The following is a 24,934-nucleotide window of genomic DNA, read 5'->3' as shown; positions in this document are numbered from 1 at the left end:
AGCCAGCCAGTCAGTCAGTCAGTACAGCCCAGCTGAGAGGCTCAACGATGTAAGGATTTACACAGTGGTGTGGTGCCTGGCTTTACAATGTGATTTAAATCAGAGCAGTGGAGTGTGAGTACAGCTTAGACACCTTACCATGGAAGAAGACCTAATATAACCCCCCCACACACCTTACCATGGAAGAAGACCTAATATAACCCCCCCACACACCTTACCATGGAAGAAGACCTAATATAACCCCCCCACACACCTTACCATGGAAGAAGACCTAATATAACCCCCCCACACACCTTACCATGGAAGAAGACCTAATATAACCCCCCCACACACCTTACCATGGAAGAAGACCTAATATAACCCCCCCACACACCTTACCATGGAAGAAGACCTAATATAACCCCCCCACACACCTTACCATGGAAGGAGACCTAATATAACCCCCCCACACACCTTACCATGGAAGGAGACCTAATATAACCCCCCCACACACCTTACCATGGAAGAAGACCTAATATAACCCCCCCACACACACCTTACCATGGAAGGAGAACCCCCCCACACACCTTACTATGGAAGGAGACCTAATATAACCCCCCCACACACACCTTACCATGGAAGAAGACCTAATATAACCCCCCCACACACCTTACCATGGAAGGAGACCTAATATAACCCCCCCCCACACACCTTACCATGGAAGGAGACCTAATATAACCCCCCCACACACCTTACCATGGAAGAATACCTAATATAACCCCCCCACACACCTTACCATGGAAGAAGACCTAATATAACCCCCCCACACACCATACCATGGAAGGAGACCTAATATAACCCCCCCACACACCTTACCATGGAAGAAGACCTAATATAACCCCCCCACACACCTTACCATGGAAGAAGACCTAATATAACCCCCCCACACACCTTACCATGGAAGGAGACCTAATATAACCCCCCCCCCCCCCACACACCTGCGTCTGTGCTGTTGTTGCCGTCCGCTACGTTGTGGTACGTGATCAGCCAATGGCGTAGCAGAGAGAAACTGTAGAGGTTCATCCATTGGTCGTCTGAGAAGGCTTGGCTGACACACAGCACTGTGAAGAAATCACCACACACACAGCCGTCCAGCTCCACCACCGGCCCCGGCTACACACACACACACACACACACACACACACACACACACACACACACACACACACACACACACACACACACACACACACACACACACACACACACACACACACACACACACACACACACACACACACACACACACACACACACACACACACAAAATTTAGAAAATCCAGACATTTCATTACAGTTGTGCATGTAAAAATATGCAGTGATTTGATTGGTTAATTAGAGGTCACCTGACGTATTCGAGGGCCAGTGAAAAACCCTCCTGATGAAGCCACACCTCCCTGCTGAACGCTGGCGTAGCGCAGCCAATCAACAAGCCTCTTACTGAGCAGGGTCACATGATCTACACACACACACACACACGTTAGTCATTTAGCAGACAATCTTATCTAGAGAGACTTACAGTTACATTAACATGTTAGTATATTCAGATAGCTAGGTGAGACAACCACATATCACAGTAGTTAGTATATTCAGATAGCTAGGTGGGACAACCACATATTACAGTAGTTAGTATATTCAGATAGCTAGGTGGGACAACCACATATCACAGTAGTTAGTATATTCATATAGCTAGGTGGGACAACCACATATCACAGTAGTTAGTATATTCAGATAGCTAGGTGGGACAACCACATATCACAGTAGTTAGTATATTCAGATAGCTAGGTGGGACAACCACATACCACAGTAGTTAGTATATTCAGATAGCTAGGTGGGACAACCACATATCACAGTAGTTAGTATATTCAGATAGCTAGGTGGGACAACCACATATCACAGTAGTTAGTATATTCAGATAGCTAGGTGGGACAACCACATATCACAGTAGTTAGTATATTCATATAGCTAGGTGGGACAACCACATATCACAGTAGTTAGTATATTCATATAGCTAGGTGGGAAAACCACATATCACAGTAGTTAGTATATTCAGATAGCTAGGTGGGACAACCACATATCACAGTAGTTAGTATATTCAGATAGCTAGGTGAGACAACCACATATCACAGTAGTTAGTATATTCATATAGCTAGGTGGGACAACCACATATCACAGTAGTTAGTATATTCAGATAGCTAGGTGGGACAACCACATATCACAGTAGTTAGTATATTCAGATAGCTGGGTGGGACAACCACATATCACAGTAGTTAGTATATTCAGATAGCTAGGTGAGACAACCACATATTACTGTAGTTAGTATATTCAGATAGCTAGGTGGGACAACCACATATCACAGTAGTTAGTATATTCAGATAGCTAGGTGGGACAACCACATATCACAGTAGTTAGTATATTCATATAGCTAGGTGGGACAACCACATATCACAGTAGTTAGTATATTCAGATAGCTAGGTGGGACAACCACATATCACAGTAGTTAGTATATTCAGATAGCTAGGTGGGACAACCACATATCACAGTAGTTAGTATATTCAGATAGCTAGGTGGGACAACCACATATCACAGTAGTTAGTATATTCAGATAGCTAGGTGGGACAACCACATATCACAGTAGTTAGTATATTCAGATAGCTGGGTGGGACAACCACATATCACAGTAGTTAGTATATTCAGATAGCTAGGTGAGACAACCACATATTACTGTAGTTAGTATATTCAGATAGCTAGGTGGGACAACCACATATCACAGTAGTTAGTATATTCAGATAGCTAGGTGGGACAACCACATATCACAGTAGTTAGTATATTCAGATAGCTAGGTGGGACAACCACATATCACAGTAGTTAGTATATTCAGATAGTTAGGTGAGACAACCACATATCACAGTAGTTAGTATATTCAGATAGCTAGGTGGGACAACCACATATCACAGTAGTTAGTATATTCAGATAGCTAGGTGGGACAACCACATATCACAGTAGTTAGTATATTCAGATAGCTAGGTGGGACAACCACATATCACAGTAGTTAGTATATTCAGATAGCTAGGTGAGACAACCACATATCACAGTAGTTAGTATATTCAGATAGCTAGGTGAGACAACCACATATCACAGTAGTTAGTATATTCAGATAGCTAGGTGAGACAACCACATATCACAGTAGTTAGTATATTCATATAGCTAGGTGGGACAACCACATATTACAGTAGTTAGTATATTCAGATAGCTAGGTGAGACAACCACATATTACAGTAGTTAGTATATTCAGATAGCTAGGTGGGACAACCACATATTACAGTAGTTAGTATATTCAGATAGCTAGGTGAGACAACCACATATTACAGTAGTTAGTATATTCAGATAGCTAGGTGAGACAACCACATATCACAGTAGTTAGTATATTCATATAGCTAGGTGGGACAACCACATATCACAGTAGTTAGTATATTCATATAGCTAGGTGGGACAACCACATATCACAGTAGTTAGTATATTCAGATAGCTAGGTGGGACAACCACATATCACGGTAGTTAGTATATTCAGATAGCTAGGTGGGACAACCACATATCACAGTAGTTAGTATATTCAGATAGCTAGGTGGGACAACCACATATCACAGTAGTTAGTATATTCAGATAGCTAGGTGGGACAACCACATATCACAGTAGTTAGTACATTCAGATAGCTAGGTGGGACAACCACATATCACAGTAGTTAGTATATTCAGATAGCTAGGTGAGACAACCACATATTACAGTAGTTAGTATATTCAGATAGCTAGGTGAGACAACCACATATCACAGTAGTTAGTATATTCAGATAGCTAGGTGAGACAACCACATATCACAGTAGTTAGTATATTCAGATAGCTAGGTGGGACAACCACATACCACAGTAGTTAGTATATTCAGATAGCTAGGTGAGACAACCACATATCACAGTAGTTAGTATATTCAGATAGCTAGGTGGGACAACCACATATCACAGTAGTTAGTATATTCAGATAGCTAGGTGGGACAACCACATATCACAGTAGTTAGTATATTCAGATAGCTAGGTGGGACAACCACATATTACAGTAGTTAGTATATTCAGATAGCTAGGTGAGACAACCACATATTACAGTAGTTAGTATATTCAGATAGCTAGGTGGGACAACCACATATTACAGTAGTTAGTATATTCAGATAGCTAGGTGAGACAACCACATATTACAGTAGTTAGTATATTCAGATAGCTAGGTGAGACAACCACATATCACAGTAGTTAGTATATTCATATAGCTAGGTGGGAAAACCACATATCACAGTAGTTAGTATATTCAGATAGCTAGGTGGGACAACCACATATCACAGTAGTTAGTATATTCAGATAGCTAGGTGAGACAACCACATATCACAGTAGTTAGTATATTCATAGAGCTAGGTGGGACAACCACATATCACAGTAGTTAGTATATTCAGATAGCTAGGTGGGACAACCACATATCACAGTAGTTAGTATATTCAGATAGCTGGGTGGGACAACCACATATCACAGTAGTTAGTATATTCAGATAGCTAGGTGAGACAACCACATATTACTGTAGTTAGTATATTCAGATAGCTAGGTGGGACAACCACATATCACAGTAGTTAGTATATTCAGATAGCTAGGTGGGACAACCACATATCACAGTAGTTAGTATATTCAGATAGCTAGGTGGGACAACCACATATCACAGTAGTTAGTATATTCAGATAGCTAGGTGAGACAACCACATATTACAGTAGTTAGTATATTCAGATAGCTAGGTGAGACAACCACATATCACAGTAGTTAGTATATTCATATAGCTAGGTGGGACAACCACATATCACAGTAGTTAGTATATTCATATAGCTAGGTGGGACAACCACATATCACAGTAGTTAGTATATTCATATAGCTAGGTGGGACAACCACATATCACAGTAGTTAGTATATTCATATAGCTAGGTGGGACAACCACATATCACAGTAGTTAGTATATTCATATAGCTAGGTGGGACAACCACATATCACAGTAGTTAGTATATTCATATAGCTAGGTGGGACAACCACATATCACAGTAGTTAGTATATTCATATAGCTAGGTGGGACAACCACATATCACAGTAGTTAGTATATTCAGATAGCTAGGTGGGACAACCACATATCACAGTAGTTAGTATATTCAGATAGCTAGGTGGGACAACCACATATCACAGTAGTTAGTATATTCAGATAGCTAGGTGGGACAACCACATATCACAGTAGTTAGTATATTCAGATAGCTAGGTGGGACAACCACATATCACAGTAGTTAGTATATTCAGATAGCTAGGTGAGACAACCACATATCACAGTAGTTAGTATATTCAGATAGCTAGGTGAGACAACCACATATCACAGTAGTTAGTATATTCATATAGCTAGGTGGGACAACCACATATTACAGTAGTTAGTATATTCAGATAGCTAGGTGAGACAACCACATATTACAGTAGTTAGTATATTCAGATAGCTAGGTGGGACAACCACATATTACAGTAGTTAGTATATTCAGATAGCTAGGTGAGACAACCACATATTACAGTAGTTAGTATATTCAGATAGCTAGGTGAGACAACCACATATCACAGTAGTTAGTATATTCATATAGCTAGGTGGGACAACCACATATCACAGTAGTTAGTATATTCAGATAGCTAGGTGGGACAACCACATATCACAGTAGTTAGTATATTCAGATAGCTAGGTGAGACAACCACATATCACAGTAGTTAGTATATTCAGATAGCTAGGTGGGACAACCACATATCACAGTAGTTAGTATATTCAGATAGCTAGGTGGGACAACCACATATCACAGTAGTTAGTATATTCAGATAGCTAGGTGAGACAACCACATATCACAGTAGTTAGTATATTCAGATAGCTAGGTGGGACAACCACATATCACAGTAGTTAGTATATTCAGATAGCTAGGTGAGACAACCACATATCACAGTAGTTAGTATATTCAGATAGCTAGGTGGGACAACCACATATCACAGTAGTTAGTATATTCAGATAGCTAGGTGGGACAACCACATATCACAGTAGTTAGTATATTCAGATAGCTAGGTGGGACAACCACATATCACAGTAGTTAGTATATTCAGATAGCTAGGTGGGACAACCACATATCACAGTAGTTAGTATATTCAGATAGCTAGGTGGGACAACCACATATCACAGTAGTTAGTATATTCAGATAGCTAGGTGGGACAACCACATATCACAGTAGTTAGTATATTCAGATAGCTAGGTGAGACAACCACATATTACAGTAGTTAGTATATTCATATAGCTAGGTGGGACAACCACATATTACAGTAGTTAGTATATTCAGATAGCTAGGTGAGACAACCACATATTACAGTAGTTAGTATATTCAGATAGCTAGGTGGGACAACCACATATCACAGTAGTTAGTATATTCAGATAGCTAGGTGGGACAACCACATATCACAGTAGTTAGTATATTCAGATAGCTAGGTGGGACAACCACATATCACAGTAGTTAGTATATTCAGATAGCTAGGTGGGACAACCACATATCACAGTAGTTAGTATATTCAGATAGCTAGGTGGGACAACCACATATCACAGTAGTTAGTATATTCAGATAGCTAGGTGGGACAACCACATATCACAGTAGTTAGTATATTCATATAGCTAGGTGGGACAACCACATATCACAGTAGTTAGTATATTCAGATAGCTAGGTGGGACAACCACATATTACAGTAGTTAGTATATTCAGATAGCTAGGTGGGACAACCACATATCACAGTAGTTAGTATATTCAGATAGCTAGGTGGGACAACCACATATCACAGTAGTTAGTATATTCAGATAGCTAGGTGGGACAACCACATATCACAGTAGTTAGTATATTCATCTTCAGATAGCTAGGTGGGACAACCACATATCACAGTAGTTAGTATATTCAGATAGCTAGGTGGGACAACCACATATCACAGTAGTTAGTATATTCAGATAGCTAGGTGGGACAACCACATATCACAGTAGTTAGTATATTCAGATAGCTAGGTGGGACAACCACATATCACAGTAGTTAGTATATTCAGATAGCTAGGTGGGACAACCACATATCACAGTAGTTAGTATATTCAGATAGCTAGGTGGGACAACCACATATCACAGTAGTTAGTATATTCAGATAGCTAGGTGGGACAACCACATATCACAGTAGTTAGTATATTCAGATAGTTAGGTGGGACAACCACATATCACAGTAGTTTGTATATTCAGATAGCTAGGTGGGACAACCACATATCACAGTAGTTAGTACATTCAGATAGCTAGGTGAGACAACCACATATTACAGTAGTTAGTATATTCATAGCAAGTACATTTTTCCTCAATAAAGTCGTTTTTGGAAGATGCCAGAACCCTGTCTCTGTTGTCCTAGCTTCAGGGGGAAGATGGGCAGGGTCTCTGTTGTCCTAGCTTCAGGGGGAAGATGGGCAGGGTCTCTGTTGTCCTAGCTTCAGGGGGAAGATGGGCAGGGTCTCTGTTGTCCTAGCTTCAGGGGGAAGATGGGCAGGGTCTCTGTTGTCCTAGCTTCAGGGGGAAGATGGGCAGGGTCTCTGTTGTCCTAGCTTCAGGGGGAAGATGGGCAGGGTCTCTGTTGTCCTAGCATCAGAGGGAAGATGGGCAGGGTCTCTGTTGTCCTAGCTTCAGGGGGAAGCTGGTTCCACCATTGGGGTACCAGGACAGAGACGAGCTTGGACTGGGCTGAGAGGGAGCTGCCTCCCGTAGGGGTGGGAGGGCCAAGAGACCAGAGGTGGCAGAACGGAGTGCTCTGTTTGGGGTGTAGGGTTGGAGCATAACCTGAAGGAGGGAGGGGCAGCTCCTCTTGCTGTTCCTTAGTGAAGCACCATGGTGTTGTAGTGGATATGAGTTCTGACTGGAGACCAGTGGAGTGTTCAGAGGTTTTCCCCTGAAGGAGGGAGGGGCAGCTCCTCTTGCTGTTCCTTAGTGAAGCACCATGGTGTTGTAGTGGATATGAGTTCTGACTGGAGACCAGTGGAGTGTTCAGAGGAGCAGGGTGACATGGGAGAACTTGGGAAGGTTGAAAAACAGGCGGGCTGCAGCGTTCTGGATAAGTTGCAGGGGTTTGATGGCACAAGCAGGGAGCCCTGCCAACAGAGAGTTGCAGTAGTCCAGACGGGAGATGACACGTGTCTGGATTAGAAGTAGGGGTCGTACTCTACGGATGTTGTAGACCAGAGGTATTCAACTCTGACCCTACGAGGTCTGGACCCTCTGTTTCTGTTCCACCTGATCATTAACTTCTCTAGGGTAGGGGGCAGCATTCGGAATTTTGGATGAAATGCCCAAATGAAACTGCCTGCATCTCGGGTCCAGAAGATATGATATGCATATAACTGGTCGATTTGGATAGAAAACACTCTTAAGTTTCCAAAACTGTTAAAATAGTGTCTGAGTATAACAGAACTGATTTGGCAGGCGAAAACCTGAGAAAAATCCATTCAGGAAGTGGTTTTGTAGTTTACTATTCAATGCCATTACAGTATCCATTGACTTAGGACTCAACTTGCACTTCCTATGCCTTCCACTAGATGTCAACAGTCTTTAGAAATTGTTTCAGGCTTGTATTTAGAAAAATGAGGAAGTAAGAGCAGTCTGAATGAGTGGACCCTAAAGTGTCACAGAGCTTTTTCATGTGCGAGACCGTGAGATTGCGTTTCTTGTTTACCTTTTAAATTGACGACATTATTGTCCGGTTGAAATATTATCGATTATTTAGGCTGAAAACATCCTGAGGGTTGAATATAAACATTGTTTGACATGTTTCTATGAACTTTACGGATACAATTTGGATTTTTTTGTCTGCCTGTTTTGACTGCGTTTGAGCCTGTGGATTACTGAAGAAAACGTGCGAACAAAACGGAGGTTTTTGGATATAAAGAGACTTTATCAAACAAAAGGAACATTTATTGAGTAAATGAATGTCTGCTGAGTGCAACCATGTGAAGATCATCAAAGGTAAGGGATTAATTTTATCTCTATTTCTGACTTGTGTAACTCTTCTACTTGGCTGGTTACTGTTTGTAATGATTTATCTAGTGGGCTATGTTCTCAAATAGTCGTACGGTATGCTTTCGCCGTAAAGCATTTTTTAAATCTGACACCGTGGTTGGATTCACAAAAAGTTCATCTTTAAACCTATGTAAAATATGTTTTGTTTTCTGAATTTTTATAATGAGTATTTCTGTATTTGAATTTGGCGCCCAGCAGTTTCACTGGCTGTTGAGAGGTTAATTACACCCACCTGGCATCTCATGTCTAAATCAGTCCCTGTTCAGAGGGGAATCACCCACCTGGTGCCCCAGGTCTAAATCAGTCCCTGTTCAGAGGGGAACAACGACAAAAAGGAGTGGAACTGGCTTCCAGGTCCAGAGTTGAGTTTGAATGTTGTAGAGCATGAACTGCTTTGATGTTTGCAGAGAACGACAGACACACAACAAGGGAGAATCACATAATTACATTTACATTTACATTTAAGTCATTTAGCAGACGCTCTTATCCAGAGCGACTTACAAGTTGGATCACAAGCTCTATGCAATTTCTCACACACAGATACACGCCTGTGTTTGTTTTACCTTCAGTAAGGCTCTCTGGGCAGTAGGTGATGATGGTGTTGAGAAGAGGCAGAGTGTGAAGGTGAGAGAGTATGCCTGCTGGTCGTCCCTCCAAACTTCGCAGGAGGAGAGAGGAGAGAGCTGACAGGTCTTCTTTAGACCCCGTCTGAGAAAGAGAGAGAGAGAGACAGAGAGAGAGAAAGAGAGAGACAGAGAGAGAGAAAGAGACAGAAAGAGTGACAGAGAGAGAGAAACAGAGAGAGACAGAGAGACAGAGAGAGTGACAGAGAGAGACAGAGCGACAGAGACAGACAGAGAGACAGAGCGACAGAGAGACAGAGACAGAGAGACAGAGAGACAGAGTTTCATAGGCTAGTGGCCAATCCTCCAACAGGGTTTTATGTTTTGAGACACCTCTACCCGAGGTATAACAAAGCCCAACCTTATATGAAATGGACGGTTGTGTGAAAAGCTCTGATATCGGTCAAATGAGGAATACAAGCAGTCAGTTGTCTGCCCTACATACACAAACAAACAGCGTTAGAATATCTTAAAGCATTGTGGACCTGTAAACACACATATACAATATTTCTTAAACATCAACTAGGAATATTTATGATGAATGTAAACTTCCCTTTACAGTAGCTGTTCAATACACACTGAGTCAGATGTTCTCTCATTCATTCCTGTATGGTCCTGCCTGATGTTCTCTCATTCATTCCTGTATGGTCCTGCCTGATGTTCTCTCATTCATTCCTGTATGGTCCTGCCTGATGTTCTCTCATTCATTCCTGTATGGTCCTGCCTGATGTTCTCTCATTCATTCCTGTATGGTCCTGCCTGATGTTCTCTCATTCATTCCTGTATGGTCCTGCCTGATGTTCTCTCATTCATTCCTGTATGGTCCTGCCTGGCAGAAATACACACAGTATCAGCTGTTTTACAGATTCCAACAGCTACTGACACAAGGTGCTACTGTATTATTCGTTGTCAGGCAGGAGAACCACACAGCACTGAACCAGAGGACATCTGACAGGACCACACAGCACTGAACCAGAGGACATCTGACAGGACCACACAGCACTGAACCAGAGAACATCTGACAGGACCACACAGCACTGAACCAGAGAACATCTGACAGGACCACACAGCACTGAACCAGAGAACATCTGACAGGACCACACAGCACTGAACCAGAGAACATCTGACAGGACCACACAGCACTGAACCAGAGGACATCTGACAGGACCACACAGCACTGAACCAGAGGACATCTGACAGGACCACACAGCACTGAACCAGAGGACATCTGACAGGACCACACAGCACTGAACCAGAGGACATCTGACAGGACCACACAGCACTGAACCAGAGGACATCTGACAGGACCACACAGCACTGAACCAGAGGACATCTGACAGGACCACACAGCACTGAACATCTGACAGGACCACACAGCACTGAACCAGAGGACATCTGACAGGACCACACAGCACTGAACCAGAGGACATCTGACAGGACCACACAGCACTGAACCAGAGGACATCTGACAGGACCACACAGCACTGAACCAGAGGACATCTGACAGGACCACACAGCACTGAACCAGAGGACATCTGACAGGACCACACAGCACTGAACCAGAGGACATCTGACAGGACCACACAGCACTGAACCAGAGGACATCTGACAGGACCACACAGCACTGAACCAGAGGACATCTGACAGGACCACACAGCACTGAACCAGAGGACATCTGACAGGACCACACAGCACTGAACCAGAGGACATCTGGCAGGACCACACAGCACTGAACCAGAGGACATCTGGCAGGACCACACAGCACTGAACCAGAGGACATCTGACAGGACCACACAGCACTGAACAAGAGGACATCTGACAGGACCACACAGCACTGAACCAGAGGACATCTGACAGGACCACACAGCACTGAACCAGAGGACATCTGACAGGACCACACAGCACTGAACCAGAGGACATCTGACAGGACCACACAGCACTGAACCAGAGGACATCTGGCAGGACCACACAGCACTGAACCAGAGGACATCTGGCAGGACCACACAGCACTGAACCAGAGGACATCTGACAGGACCACACAGCACTGAACAAGAGGACATCTGACAGGACCACACAGCACTGAACGAGAGGACATCTGACAGGACCACACAGCACTGAACGAGAGGACATCTGACAGGACCACACAGCACTGAACCAGAGGACATCTGGCAGGACCACACAGCACTGAACCAGAGGACATCTGACTTGTGTATTGAACGCCTACCAAAAAAATAATGAGTTAAAGGAGGTGTGTCACAATATCTATCAATTTAACCACCTTTACAGTAAAATATTTTGACACGACCATCCATTTCATATACAGTGGGGAGAACAAGTATTTGATACACTGCCGATTTTGAAGGTTTTCCTACTTCCAAAGCATGTAGAGGTCTGTAATTTTTATCATAGGTACACTTCAACTGTGAGAGACGGAATCTAAAACAAAAATCCAGAAAATCACATTGTATGATTTTTAAGTAATTAAATTGCATTTTATTGCGTGACATAAGTATTTGATCACCTACCAACCAGTAAGAATTCCGGCTCTCACAGACCTGTTAGTTTTTCTTTTAGAAGCCCTCCTGTTCTCCACTCATTACCTGTATTAACTGCACCTGTTTGAACTTGTTACCTGTATAAAAGACACCTGTACACACACTCAATCAAACAGACTCCAATCTCTCCACAATGGCCAAGACCAGAGAGCTGTGTAAGGACATCAGGGATAAAATTGTAGACCTGCACAAGGCTGGGATGGGCTACAGGACAATAGGCAAGCAGCTTGGTGAGAAGGCAACAACTGTTGGCGCAATTATTAGAAAATGGAAGATGTTCAAGATGACAGTCAATCACCCTCGGTCTGGGGCTCCATGCAAGATCTCACCTCGTGGGGCATCAATGATCATAAGGAAGGTGAGGGATCAGCCCAGAACTACACGGCAGGACCTGGTCAATGACCTGAAGAGAGCTGGGACCACAGTCTCAAAGAAAACCATTAGTAACACACTACGCTGTCATGGATTGAAATCCTGCAGCGCACGCAAGGTCCCCCTGCTCAAGCCAGCGCATGTCCAGGCCCGTCTGAAGTTTGCCAATGACCATCTGGATGATCCAGAGGAGGAATGGGAGAAGGTCATGTGGTCTGATGAGACAAAAATAGAGCTTTTTGGTCTAAACTCCACTCGCCGTGTTTGGAGGAAGAAGAAGGTTGAGTACAACCCCAAGAACACCCTCCCAACCGTGAAGCATGGAGGTGGAAACATAATTCTTTGGGGATGCTTTTCTGCAAAGGGGACAGGACGACTGCACCGTATTGAGGGGAGGATGGATGGGGCCATGTATCGCGAGATCTTGGCCAAAAACCTCCTTCCCTCAGTAAGAGCATTGAAGATGGGTCGTGGCTGGATCTTCCAGCATGACAACGACCCGAAACACACAGCCAGGGCAACTAAGGAGTGGCTCCGTAAGAAGCATCTCAAGGTCCTGGAGTGGCCTAGCCAGTCTCCAGACCTGAACCCAATAGAAAATCTTTGGAGGGAGCTGAACGTCCGTATTGCCCACCGACAGCCCCGAAACCTGAAGGATCTGGAGAAGGTATGTATGGAGGAGTGGGCCAAAATCCCTGCTGCAGTGTGTGCAAACCTGGTCAATAACTACAGGAAACGTATGATCTTTGTAATTGCAAACAAAGGTTTCTGTACCAAATATTAAGTTCTGCTTTTCTGATGTATCAAATACTTATGTCATGCAATAAAATGCAAATTAATTACTTAAAAATCATACAATGTGATTTTCTGGATTTTTGTTTTAGATTCCGTCTCTCACAGTTGAAGTGTACCTATGATAAAAATTACAGACCTCTACATGCTTTGTAAGTAGGAAAACCTTCAAAATCGGCAGTGTATCAAATACTTGTTCTCCCCACTGTATGAGAGATGTTAAGAGATATGGAACGATGTGGTTGGGCTTTGCTATACCTCGGGTAGGGGTATCAACATGTTTGGGGGGTTACTCGGCACTAGCCTATTCAGTACGGATGTGTACCTGTGACAGCGCTACGGCAGCAGTATGACTGGTTAAAGGGCTGTAGTCATTTAGGGTGTAGATCTGCCCCGGACCAGAGGGGGGCAGTGTTTCTCTGAGGACTGCTGAGGTCAACACAGTCAGCTGCTCCACAGAGGAAGACACACAAAGCGACAGGAGACGTCGATGCAGCTCCACTGGCAGCCTGTGGACAACACGTATACACAGGTTACCATGACAACATGCTACCGTGACAACATGCCTCTGAGACCACCCAATACCACGGGGAAGGCAAGCATGCAGGTTTTTGTTCCAGCCCAGCTATAATACACATGAAAATGAAACTATTTTCTTCCATTCTTTACAGATATGACAGTCTGCAACCCTCTCCAGGACCAGAGAGACAGGCTTACATCCAGGTGGACTTGGTGCTAGGGTGTAGGGTACCTCCTAGTGTACTAGGTGGAGGCCATGATCAGGTGTAGTCAGTTAGGGTTTAGGGTGTAAGGTACCTCCTAGTGTACTTGGTGGAGGCCATGATCAGGTGTAGTCAGTTAGGGTGTAGGGTGTAGGGTACCTCCTAGTGTACTAGGTGGAGGCCATGATCAGGTGTAGTCAGTTAGGGTGTAGGGTGTAGGGTACCTCCTAGTGTACTAGGTGGAGGCCATGATCAGGTGTAGTCAGTTAGGGTTTAGGGTGTAGGGTACCTCCTAGTGTACTAGGTGGAGGCCATGATCAGGTGTAGTCAGTTAGGGTTTAGGGTGTAAGGTACCTCCTAGTGTACTTGGTGGAGGCCATGATCAGGTGTAGTCAGTTAGGGTGTAGGGTGTAGGGTACCTCCTAGTGTACTAGGTGGAGGCCATGATCAGGTGTAGTCAGTTAGGGTTTAGGGTGTAGGGTACCTCCTAGTGTACTAGGTGGAGGCCATGATCAGGTGTAGTCAGTTAGGGTTTAGGGTGTAGGGTACCTCCTAGTGTACTAGGTGGAGGCCATGATCAGGTGTAGTCAGTTAGGGTTTAGGGTGTAGGGTACCTCCTAGTGTACTAGGTGGAGGCCATGATCAGGTGTAGTCAGTTAGGGTTTAGGGTGTAGGGTACCTCCTAGTGTACTAGGTGGAGGCCATGATCAGGTGTAGTCAGTTAGGGTGTAGGGTACCTCCTAGTGTACTAGGTGGAGGCCATGATCAGGTGTAGTCAGTTAGGGTGTAGGGTTTAGGGTGTAGGGTACCTCCTAGTGTACTAGGTGGAGGCCATGATCAGGTGTAGTCAGTTAGGGTGTAGGGTGTAGGGTACCTCCTAGTGTACTAGGTGGAGGCCATGATCAGGTGTAGTCAGTTAGGGTTTAGGGTGTAGGGTACCTCCTAGTGTACTAGGTGGAGGCCATGATCAGGTGTAGTCAGTTAGGGTGTAGGGTGTAGGGTACCTCCTAGTGTACTTGGTGGAGGCCATGATCAGGTGTAGTCAGTTAGGGTGTAGGGTGTAGGGTACCTCCTAGTGTACTTGGTGGAGGCCATGATCAGGTGTAGTCAGTTAGGGTTTAGGGTGCAGGGTACCTCCTAGTGTACTAGGTGGAGGCCATGATCAGGTGTAGTCAGTTAGGGTGTAGGGTACCTCCTAGTGTACTTGGTGGAGGCCATGATCTGGTGTAGTCAGTTAGGGTTTAGGGTGTAGGGTACCTCCTAGTGTACTAGGTGGAGGCCATGATCAGGTGTAGTCAGTTAGGGTGTAGGGTTTAGGGTGTAGGGTACCTCCTAGTGTACTAGGTGGAGGCCATGATCAGGTGTAGTCAGTTAGGGTGTCTCCTAGTGTACTTGGTGGAGGCCATGATCAGGTGTAGTCAGTTAGGGTGTAGGGTGTCTCCTAGTGTACTAGGTGGAGGCCATGATCTGGTGTAGTCAGTTAGGGTTTAGGGTACCTCCTAGTGCACTAGGTGGAGGCCATGATCAGGTGTAGTCAGTTAGGGTGTAGGGTGTAGGGTACCTCCTAGTGTACTAGGTGGAGGCCATGATCAGGTGTAGTCAGTTAGGGTGTAGGGTACCTCCTAGTGTACTAGGTGGAGGCCATGATCAGGTGTAGTCAGTTAGGGTGTAGGGTGTAGGGTACCTCCTAGTGTACTAGGTGGAGGCCATGATCAGGTGTAGTCAGTTAGGGTTTAGGGTGTAGGGTACCTCCTAGTGTACTAGGTGGAGGCCATGATCAGGTGTAGTCAGTTAGGGTTTAGGGTGTAAGGTACCTCCTAGTGTACTAGGTGGAGGCCATGATCAGGTGTAGTCAGTTAGGGTTTAGGGTGTAGGGTACCTCCTAGTGTACTAGGTGGAGGCCATGATCAGGTGTAGTCAGTTAGGGTGTAGGGTACCTCCTAGTGTACTAGGTGGAGGCCATGATCAGGTGTAGTCAGTTAGGGTTTAGGGTGTAGGGTACCTCCTAGTGTACTAGGTGGAGGCCATGATCAGGTGTAGTCAGTTAGGGTGTAGGGTGTAGGGTACCTCCTAGTGTACTAGGTGGAGGCCATGATCAGGTGTAGTCAGTTAGGGTGTAGGGTACCTCCTAGTGTACTAGGTGGAGGCCATGATCAGGTGTAATCAGTTAGGGTGTAGGGTGTAGGGTACCTCCTAGTGTACTAGGTGGAGGCTATGATCAGGTGTAGTCAGTTAGGGTGTAGGGTTTAGGGTACCTCCTAGTGTACTTGGTGGAGGCCATGATCAGGTGTAGTCAGTTAGGGTGTAGGGTGTAGGGTACCTCCTAGTGTACTTGGTGGAGGCCATGATCAGGTGTAGTCAGTTAGGGTTTAGGGTGTAGGGTACCTCCTAGTGTACTAGGTGGAGGCCATGATCAGGTGTAGTCAGTTAGGGTGTAGGGTGTAGGGTACCTCCTAGTGTACTAGGTGGAGGCAATGATCAGGTGTAGTCAGTTAGGGTGTAGGGTTTAGGGTGTAGGGTACCTCCTAGTGTACTAGGTGGAGGCCATGATCAGGTGTAGTCAGTTAGGGTTTAGGGTACCTCCTAGTGTACTAGGTGGAGGCCATGATCAGGTGTAGTCAGTTAGGGTTTAGGGTACCTCCTAGTGTACTTGGTGGAGGCCATGATCAGGTGTAGTCAGTTAGGGTGTAGGGTGTAGGGTACCTCCTAGTGTACTAGGTGGAGGCCATGATCAGGTGTAGTCAGTTAGGGTTTAGGGTGTAGGGTACCTCCTAGTGTACTTGGTGGAGGCCATGTTCAGGTGTAGTCAGTTAGGGTTTAGGGTACCTCCTAGTGTACTTGGTGGAGGCAATGATCAGGTGTAGTCAGTTAGGGTTTAGGGTGTAGGGTACCTCCTAGTGTACTAGGTGGAGGCCATGATCAGGTGTAGTCAGTTAGGGTGTAGGGTGTAGGGTACCTCCTAGTGTACTTGGTGGAGGCCATGATCAGGTGTAGTCAGTTAGGGTTTAGGGTACCTCCTAGTGTACTTGGTGGAGGCCATGATCAGGTGTAGTCAGTTAGGGTTTAGGGTACCTCCTAGTGTACTTGGTGGAGGCCATGTTCAGGTGTAGTCAGTTAGGGTTTAGGGTACCTCCTAGTGTACTTGGTGGAGGCAATGATCAGGTGTAGTCAGTTAGGGTTTAGGGTGTAGGGTACCTCCTAGTGTACTAGGTGGAGGCCATGATCAGGTGTAGTCAGTTAGGGTGTAGGGTGTAGGGTACCTCCTAGTGTACTTGGTGGAGGCCATGATCAGGTGTAGTCAGTTAGGGTTTAGGGTACCTCCTAGTGTACTAGGTGGAGGCCATGATCAGGTGTAGTCAGTTAGGGTGTAGGGTTTAGGGTGTAGGGTACCTCCTAGTGTACTAGGTGGAGGCCATGATCAGGTGTAGTCAGTTAGGGTTTAGGGTGTAGGGTACCTCCTAGTGTACTTGGTGGAGGCCATGATCAGGTGTAGTCAGTTAGGGTTTAGGGTGTAGGGTACCTCCTAGTGTACTTGGTGGAGGCCATGATCAGGTGTAGTCAGTTAGGGTGTAGGGTGTAGGGTACCTCCTAGTGTACTAGGTGGAGGCCATGATCAGGTGTAGTCAGTTAGGGTTTAGGGTTTAGGGTACCTCCTAGTGTACTTGGTGGAGGCCATGATCAGGTGTAGTCAGTTAGGGTTTAGGGTGTAGGGTGTAGGGTACCTCCTAGTGTACTTGGTGGAGGCCATGATCAGGTGTAGTCAGTTAGGGTTTAGGGTACCTCCTAGTGTACTTGGTGGAGGCCATGATCAGGTGTAGTCAGTTAGGGTTTAGGGTGTAGGGTACCTCCTAGTGTACTTGGTGGAGGCCATGATCAGGTGTAGTCAGTTAGGGTTTAGGGTACCTCCTAGTGTATTAGGTGGAGGCCATGATCAGGTGTAGTCAGTTAGGGTTTAGGGTTTAGGGTGTAGGGTACCTCCTAGTGTACTTGGTGGAGGCCATGATCAGGTGTAGTCAGTTAGGGTTTAGGGTGTAGGGTACCTCCTAGTGTACTTGGTGGAGGCCATGTTCAGGTGTAGTCAGTTAAGGTGTAGGGTACCTCCTAGTGTACTTGGTGGAGGCCATGATCAGGTGTAGTCAGTTAGGGTTTAGGGTGTAGGGTACCTCCTAGTGTACTAGGTGGAGGCCATGATCAGGTGTAGTCAGTTAGGGTGTAGGGTGTAGGGTACCTCCTAGTGTACTTGGTGGAGGCCATGATCAGGTGTAGTCAGTTAGGGTGTAGGGTACCTCCTAGTGTACTAGGTGGAGGCCATGATCAGGTGTAGTCAGTTAGGGTTTAGGGTGTAGGGTACCTCCTAGTGTACTAGGTGGAGGCCATGATCAGGTGTAGTCAGTTAGGGTGTAGGGTACCTCCTAGTGTACTAGGTGGAGGCCATGATCAGGTGTAGTCAGTTAGGGTTTAGGGTGTAGGGTACCTCCTAGTGTACTAGGTGGAGGCCATGATCAGGTGTAGTCAGTTAGGGTGTAGGGTACCTCCTAGTGTACTAGGTAGAGGCCATGATCAGGTGTAGTCAGTTAGGGTGTAGGGTACCTCCTAGTGTACTTGGTGGAGGCCATGATCAGGTGTAGTCAGTTAGGGTTTAGGGTGTAGGGTACCTCCTAGTGTACTTGGTGGAGGCCATGATCAGGTGTAGTCAGTTAGGGTTTAGGGTGTAGGGTACCTCCTAGTGTACTAGGTGGAGGCCATGATCAGGTGTAGTCAGTTAGGGTGTAGGGTACCTCCTAGTGTACTAGGTAGAGGCCATGATCAGGTGTAGTCAGTTAGGGTGTAGGGTACCTCCTAGTGTACTTGGTGGAGGCCATGATCTGGTGTAGTCAGTTAGGGTGTAGGGTGTAGGGTACCTCCTAGTGTACTAGGTGGAGGCCATGATCAGGTGTAGTCAGTTAGGGTGTAGGGTGTAGGGTACCTCCTAGTGTACTAGGTGGAGGCCATGATCAGGTGTAGTCAGTTAGGGTTTAGGGTGTAGGGTGTAGGGTACCTCCTAGTGTACTTGGTGGAGGCCATGATCAGGTGTAGTCAGTTAGGGTTTAGGGTGTAGGGTACCTCCTAGTGTACTTGGTGGAGGCCATGATCAGGTGTAGTCAGTTAGGGTTTAGGGTTTAGGGTACCTCCTAGTGTACTTGGTGGAGGCCATGATCAGGTGTAGTCAGTTAGGGTTTAGGGTTTAGGGTGTAGGGTACCTCCTAGTGTACTTGGTGGAGGCCATGATCAGGTGCAGTCTCTGGAGTGAGTCGATGACATCATGGCCGTGTTCTTTACCCGTCAGCTGCTTGGTGATCCTGCTGTAGAACTTCTGTAGCTCCTCCTCCCCGATCTCCCTGGAAACAACATCACAGCCGTCACCTTCATGCAGCTCCGGGTCAGTGGTGAACGACTCCAGAGAGGTATACGACAAGGCAGGGTCAAGGAGTTAGATAACGTTGATTATCAACCACAAATAACTGGTGATCTTCTGATTCATTAAGAAACCTAAACGTGTTCGTTGTTGAGTCAATTAGACCACGCCCATTTCAAGCTTATCTTAAAAAAAGAAAAAAAATCAGAATAGTTTGGCAAGTTAGCTGCCTAAAGGCGACTACAAGCTACTCTCTGTTGATCTACGTGCGTAAAAGGCACATGGGTGGAATCGTTTGTTGCGTCCCACCCAGAGAGGAAGTCAGTGTAGTGGATATCCACTAGGGGGAGCCAGAGTAGCCGAGTCTTTTTGACTCTAGCTAACGACGACTTTTGAACTTCTGGATCCGGTGTTATGCGCCTGTTTACAGATGCTAGCTACATATCAGGCTAGTCTGGTGTTATACGCCTGTTTACAGATGCTAGCTACATGTCAGGCTAGTCTGGTGTTATATGCCTGTTTACAGATGCTAGCTACATGTCAGGCTAGTCTGGTGTTATGTGCCTGTTTACAGATGCTAGCTACATGTCAGGCTAGTCTGGTGTTATGTGCCTGTTTACAGATGCTAGCTACATGTCAGGCTAGTCTGGTGTTATGTGCCTGTTTACAGATGCTAGCTACATGTCAGGCTAGTCTGGTGTTATATGCCTGTTTACAGATGCTAGCTACATGTCAGGCTAGTCTGGTGTTATATGCCTGTTTACAGATGCTAGCTACATGTCAGGCTAGTCTGGTGTTATGCCTGTTTACAGATGCTAGCTACATGTCAGGCTAGTCTGGTGTTATACGCCTGTTTACAGATGCTAGCTACATGTCAGGCTAGTCTGGTGTTATACGCCTGTTTACAGATGCTAGCTACATGTCAGGCTAGTCTGGTGTTATACGCCTGTTTACAGATGCTAGCTACATGTCAGGCTAGTCTGGTGTTATACGCCTGTTTACAGATGCTAGCTACATGTCAGGCTAGTCTGGTGTTATACGCCTGTTTACAGATGCTAGCTACATGTCAGGCTAGTCTGGTGTTATACGCCTGTTTACAGATGCTAGCTACATGTCAGGCTAGTCTGGTGTTATACGCCTGTTTACAGATGCTAGCTACATGTCAGGCTAGTCTGGTGTTATACGCCTGTTTACAGATGCTAGCTACATGTCAGGCTAGTCTGGTGTTATACGCCTGTTTACAGATGCTAGCTACATGTCAGGCTAGTCTGGTGTTATACGCCTGTTTACAGATGCTAGCTACATGTCAGGCTAGTCTGGTGTTATACGCCTGTTTACAGATGCTAGCTACATGTCAGGCTAGTCTGGTGTTATATGCCTGTTTACAGATGCTAGCTACATGTCAGGCTAGTCTGGTGTTATGCCTGTTTACAGATGCTAGCTACATGTCAGGCTAGTCTGGTGTTATACGCCTGTTTACAGATGCTAGCTACATGTCAGGCTAGTCTGGTGTTATACGCCTGTTTACAGATGCTAGCTACATGTCAGGCTTGTCTGGTGTTATACGCCTGTTTACAGATGCTAGCTACATGTCAGGCTAGTCTGGTGTTATACGCCTGTTTACAGATGCTAGCTACATGTCAGGCTAGTCTGGTGTTATACGCCTGTTTACAGATGCTAGCTACATGTCAGGCTAGTCTGGTGTTATACGCCTGTTTACAGATGCTAGCTACATGTCAGGCTAGTCTGGTGTTATATGCCTGTTTACAGATGCTAGCTACATGTCAGGATAGTCTGGTGTTATACGCCTGTTTACAGATGCTAGCTACATGTCAGGCTAGTCTGGTGTTATATGCCTGTTTACAGATGCTAGCTACATGTCAGGCTAGTCTGGTGTTATATGCCTGTTTACAGATGCTAGCTACATGTCAGGCTAGTCTGGTGTTATGTGCCTGTTTACAGATGCTAGCTACATGTCAGGCTAGTCTGGTGTTATATGCCTGTTTACAGATGCTAGCTACATGTCAGGCTAGTCTGGTGTTATGTCCCTGTTTACAGATGCTAGCTACATGTCAGGCTAGTCTGGTGTTCTATGCCTGTTTACAGATACAGATGAGTAACCATCTGGAGGTCACCGTGATACAGTCTACAGCTCAATGGGGAGAGTTACCATCTGGATGTCACCGTGATACAGTCTACAGTTCAATGGGGAGAGTAACCATCTGGAGATCACCGTGATACAGTCTACAGCTCAATGGGGAGAGTTACCATCTGGAGGTTACCGTGATACAGTCTACAGCTCAATGGGGAGAGTAACCATCTGGAGGTCACCGTGATACAGTCTACAGCTCAATGGGGAGAATACCATCTGGAGGTCACCGTGATACAGTCTACAGCTCAATGGGGAGAGTAACCATCTGGAGGTCACCGTGATACAGTCTACAGCTCAATGGGGAGAGTTACCATCTGGAGGTCACCGTGATACAGTCTACAGCTCAATTAGAGTTTGAGCTGCAATCCGGTAACACAACATGGCCCGGTGCCCTTCGCCCTTCGCTCCCGCTTGCCGAGCACTGCTGTACCTGTTGCTTATCGGAGCTGTTCTTGCCGTAATATGGACTTGGTCTTTTACCAAATAGGGCTATCTTCTGTATACCCCTCCTACCTTGTCACAACACTACTGATTGGCTCAAACGTATTAAGAAGGAAAGACATTACACAAATAAATTTTTAACAAGGCACACCTGTTAATTGAAATGCATTCCAGGTGACTACCTCATGAAGCTGGTTGAGAAAATGCCAAGAGTGTGCAAAGCTGTCATCAAGGCAAAGGGTGGCTACTTTGAAAAATATAAAATATATTTTGATTTGTTTAACACCTTTTTGGTTACTACATAGTACTATGTAAATACAGTACCAGTACTATGTAAATACAGTACCAGTACTATGTAAATACAGTACCAGTACCATGTAAATAGAGTACCAGTACCATGTAAATACAGTACCAGTACCATGTAAATACAGTACCAGTACCATGTAAATACAGTACCAGTACCATGTAAATACAGTACCAGTACCATGTAAATACAGTACCAGTACCATGTAAATACAGTACCAGTACTATGTAAATACAGTACCAGTACTATGTAAATACAGTACCAGCTGATGAAACTGGGTTTGCACAACCAAATAATTTCCTGCTCAAACTGTCAGAAACAGTCTCAGGGAAGCTCATTCGTGTGCTCGTCATCCTCACCCCAGGGTCGTGACCGACTCACCTTCGATGGCCACTGGCACACGGGAGAAGTGTGCTCTTCACGTATTAATCCACGTTTCAACTGTACCGGGCTGATGGCGAACGGTTTTCTGATGTCAATACTGTGAACAGAGTTCCCCATGGTGGCGGTGGGGTTATCGTATGGGCAGGCGTAAGCTACGGACAACGAACACAATTGCATTTTATCAATGGCAATTTTAATGTACAGAGATACCGTGGCCCATCGTCGTGCCATTCATTTAATTTGTTATTTATTTAATTAGGCAAGTCAGTTAAGAACAAATTCTTATTTATAATGACGGCCTACCCCGGCCAAACACGGACGACGCTGGGCCAATTTTGCGCCACCCTATGGGACTCCCAATCACAGCCGGATGTGATACAGCCTGGATTCAGCCCAGGGACTGTAGTGACGCCTCTTGCACTGAGATGCAGTGCCTTAGACCGCTGCGCCACTCGGGAGCCAAAATTCCTCCACCGCCATCACCTCATGTTTCAGCATGATAATGCACGGCCCCACGTCACAAGGATATGAACACAATTCCTGGCAGCTGAAAATGTCCCAGTTCTTCCACGGCCTGCATCCTCATCAGACATGTCACCCACTGAGCACGTTTGGGATGCTCTGGATCAACATGTTTGACAGCGTGTTCCAGTTCCCGCCAATATCCAGCAACTTCTCACAGCCATTTATATTGTATTTGTTTTATTTAACATTGAAGAGTGGGACAACATTCCACAATCAACAGCCTGATCAACTCTGTGCGAAGGAGATGCGCTGCACGAGGACAATGGTGGTCACAACAGATACTGACGCGTTTTCTTATCCACGCCCCTTTTTCATAAAGTATCTGTTACCAACAGATCTGTATTCTCAGTCATGTGACATCTATTGGTTAGGACGTAAAATATTTTTATTTCAATTGACTGATTTCCTTATATGAACTGTAACTCACTAAAAACGTTGAAATTGTTGCGTTTATATTTTTGTTCAGTGTACCTTGCAACTCGGTTTGCGCAGTGACAAGAGCAAGCTAACACCAAACAACAAGACAGCAGCGGGGTACGACGGACAGAAGCAGGCGGAGAACAGTGTCCTTTCCCCGGCTTGACTCTGTTCTGAACACCGCTAACTGCCGGGTGCTGGGTCTTACCTGGCTTGTTTGATCAAACTCTCTGTTCCTGCTGAATACATCGCAGCCGTCCAGACGAGTTGTAAATTGTCCGCTGGGGAAACATGTCCGACTGACAATCACGTGAATCCTCTACTAGTTCCGCGTTGTCAGCGAGTCTGCCCAGTAATGCCCCGTTAACATCGTGACGTATTTCATTATGCTATTTAACAAGGCAAGTCAGAACAAATACTTATTTACAATGACGGCCTACCCGCCTACCCCAGCTAAAACCGGACGATGCTGGGCCAATTGTGCGCCGCCCTATAGGTTCACCCAATCATGGCCGGATGTGATACATCCTGGATTTGAACCAGGGACTGTAGGCCTCTTGCACTGAGACGCAGTGCCTTAGACCGCTGCGCCACTCGGACATCTTGACGGACGTGGTCACTGTTCCAGGGACATCAGCGTATACAAAATCCAATATGGCTGCCAACGAGTTACAAAAATATACATATTATTTTGTATTATTATTATTTTATCAACATCAAATCGATACAAAAAGTATATGGGGAACACAAGTATATATATAGAATATAAAAAGGACATTTGGTCTAAGGGCGGGGCTAGGGGCGGGGCTAAGGGCGGGGCTAAGGGTCCAATATCACATTACACAACGACCTTATACACACTGATAATTCTAACAGCTTTTTTGTCACCAGAGTATTTCATTGTCTTAAAATAATGTTCAATATATTTTTGCAAGGTAATACAATGTTTTGTTTTGTTTGTAAATGTACATTTGTGAATATGACATTTGGTCAAAAGAATAATGAAATGAATTACATAAAATAGTTTCAACTTCTTTCTATCCTAAGTA

At 45.3% G+C, this 24,934-nt stretch overlaps 1 protein-coding gene across 1 annotated transcript in view; it reads right to left on the bottom strand.

Annotated features, from left to right (window-relative positions):
• The window catches only part of ap5z1 (adaptor related protein complex 5 subunit zeta 1), a 102,682-nt gene extending 78,391 nt beyond the window's left edge, over positions 1–24,291 (bottom strand). Inside the window, exons 1-6 of the mRNA XM_071390394.1 lie at positions 24,094–24,291; positions 19,508–19,645; positions 13,871–14,054; positions 9,767–9,911; positions 1,386–1,498; positions 978–1,152 (exon numbers count right to left, since the gene is read on the bottom strand). Coding sequence (XP_071246495.1) covers positions 978–1,152; positions 1,386–1,498; positions 9,767–9,911; positions 13,871–14,054; positions 19,508–19,645; positions 24,094–24,134 — 796 coding nt within the window. The 5' untranslated portion in view covers positions 24,135–24,291. The remainder of the gene's footprint in view (positions 1–977; positions 1,153–1,385; positions 1,499–9,766; positions 9,912–13,870; positions 14,055–19,507; positions 19,646–24,093) is intronic.
• Positions 24,292–24,934: the final 643 nt, after the last annotated feature.

Source organism: Salvelinus alpinus, chromosome 1, assembly GCF_045679555.1.
Source record: "Salvelinus alpinus chromosome 1, SLU_Salpinus.1, whole genome shotgun sequence".
NCBI classification, from domain to species: domain Eukaryota; kingdom Metazoa; phylum Chordata; class Actinopteri; order Salmoniformes; family Salmonidae; genus Salvelinus; species Salvelinus alpinus.
This window is presented reverse-complemented; position numbering and strand designations above follow the sequence as displayed.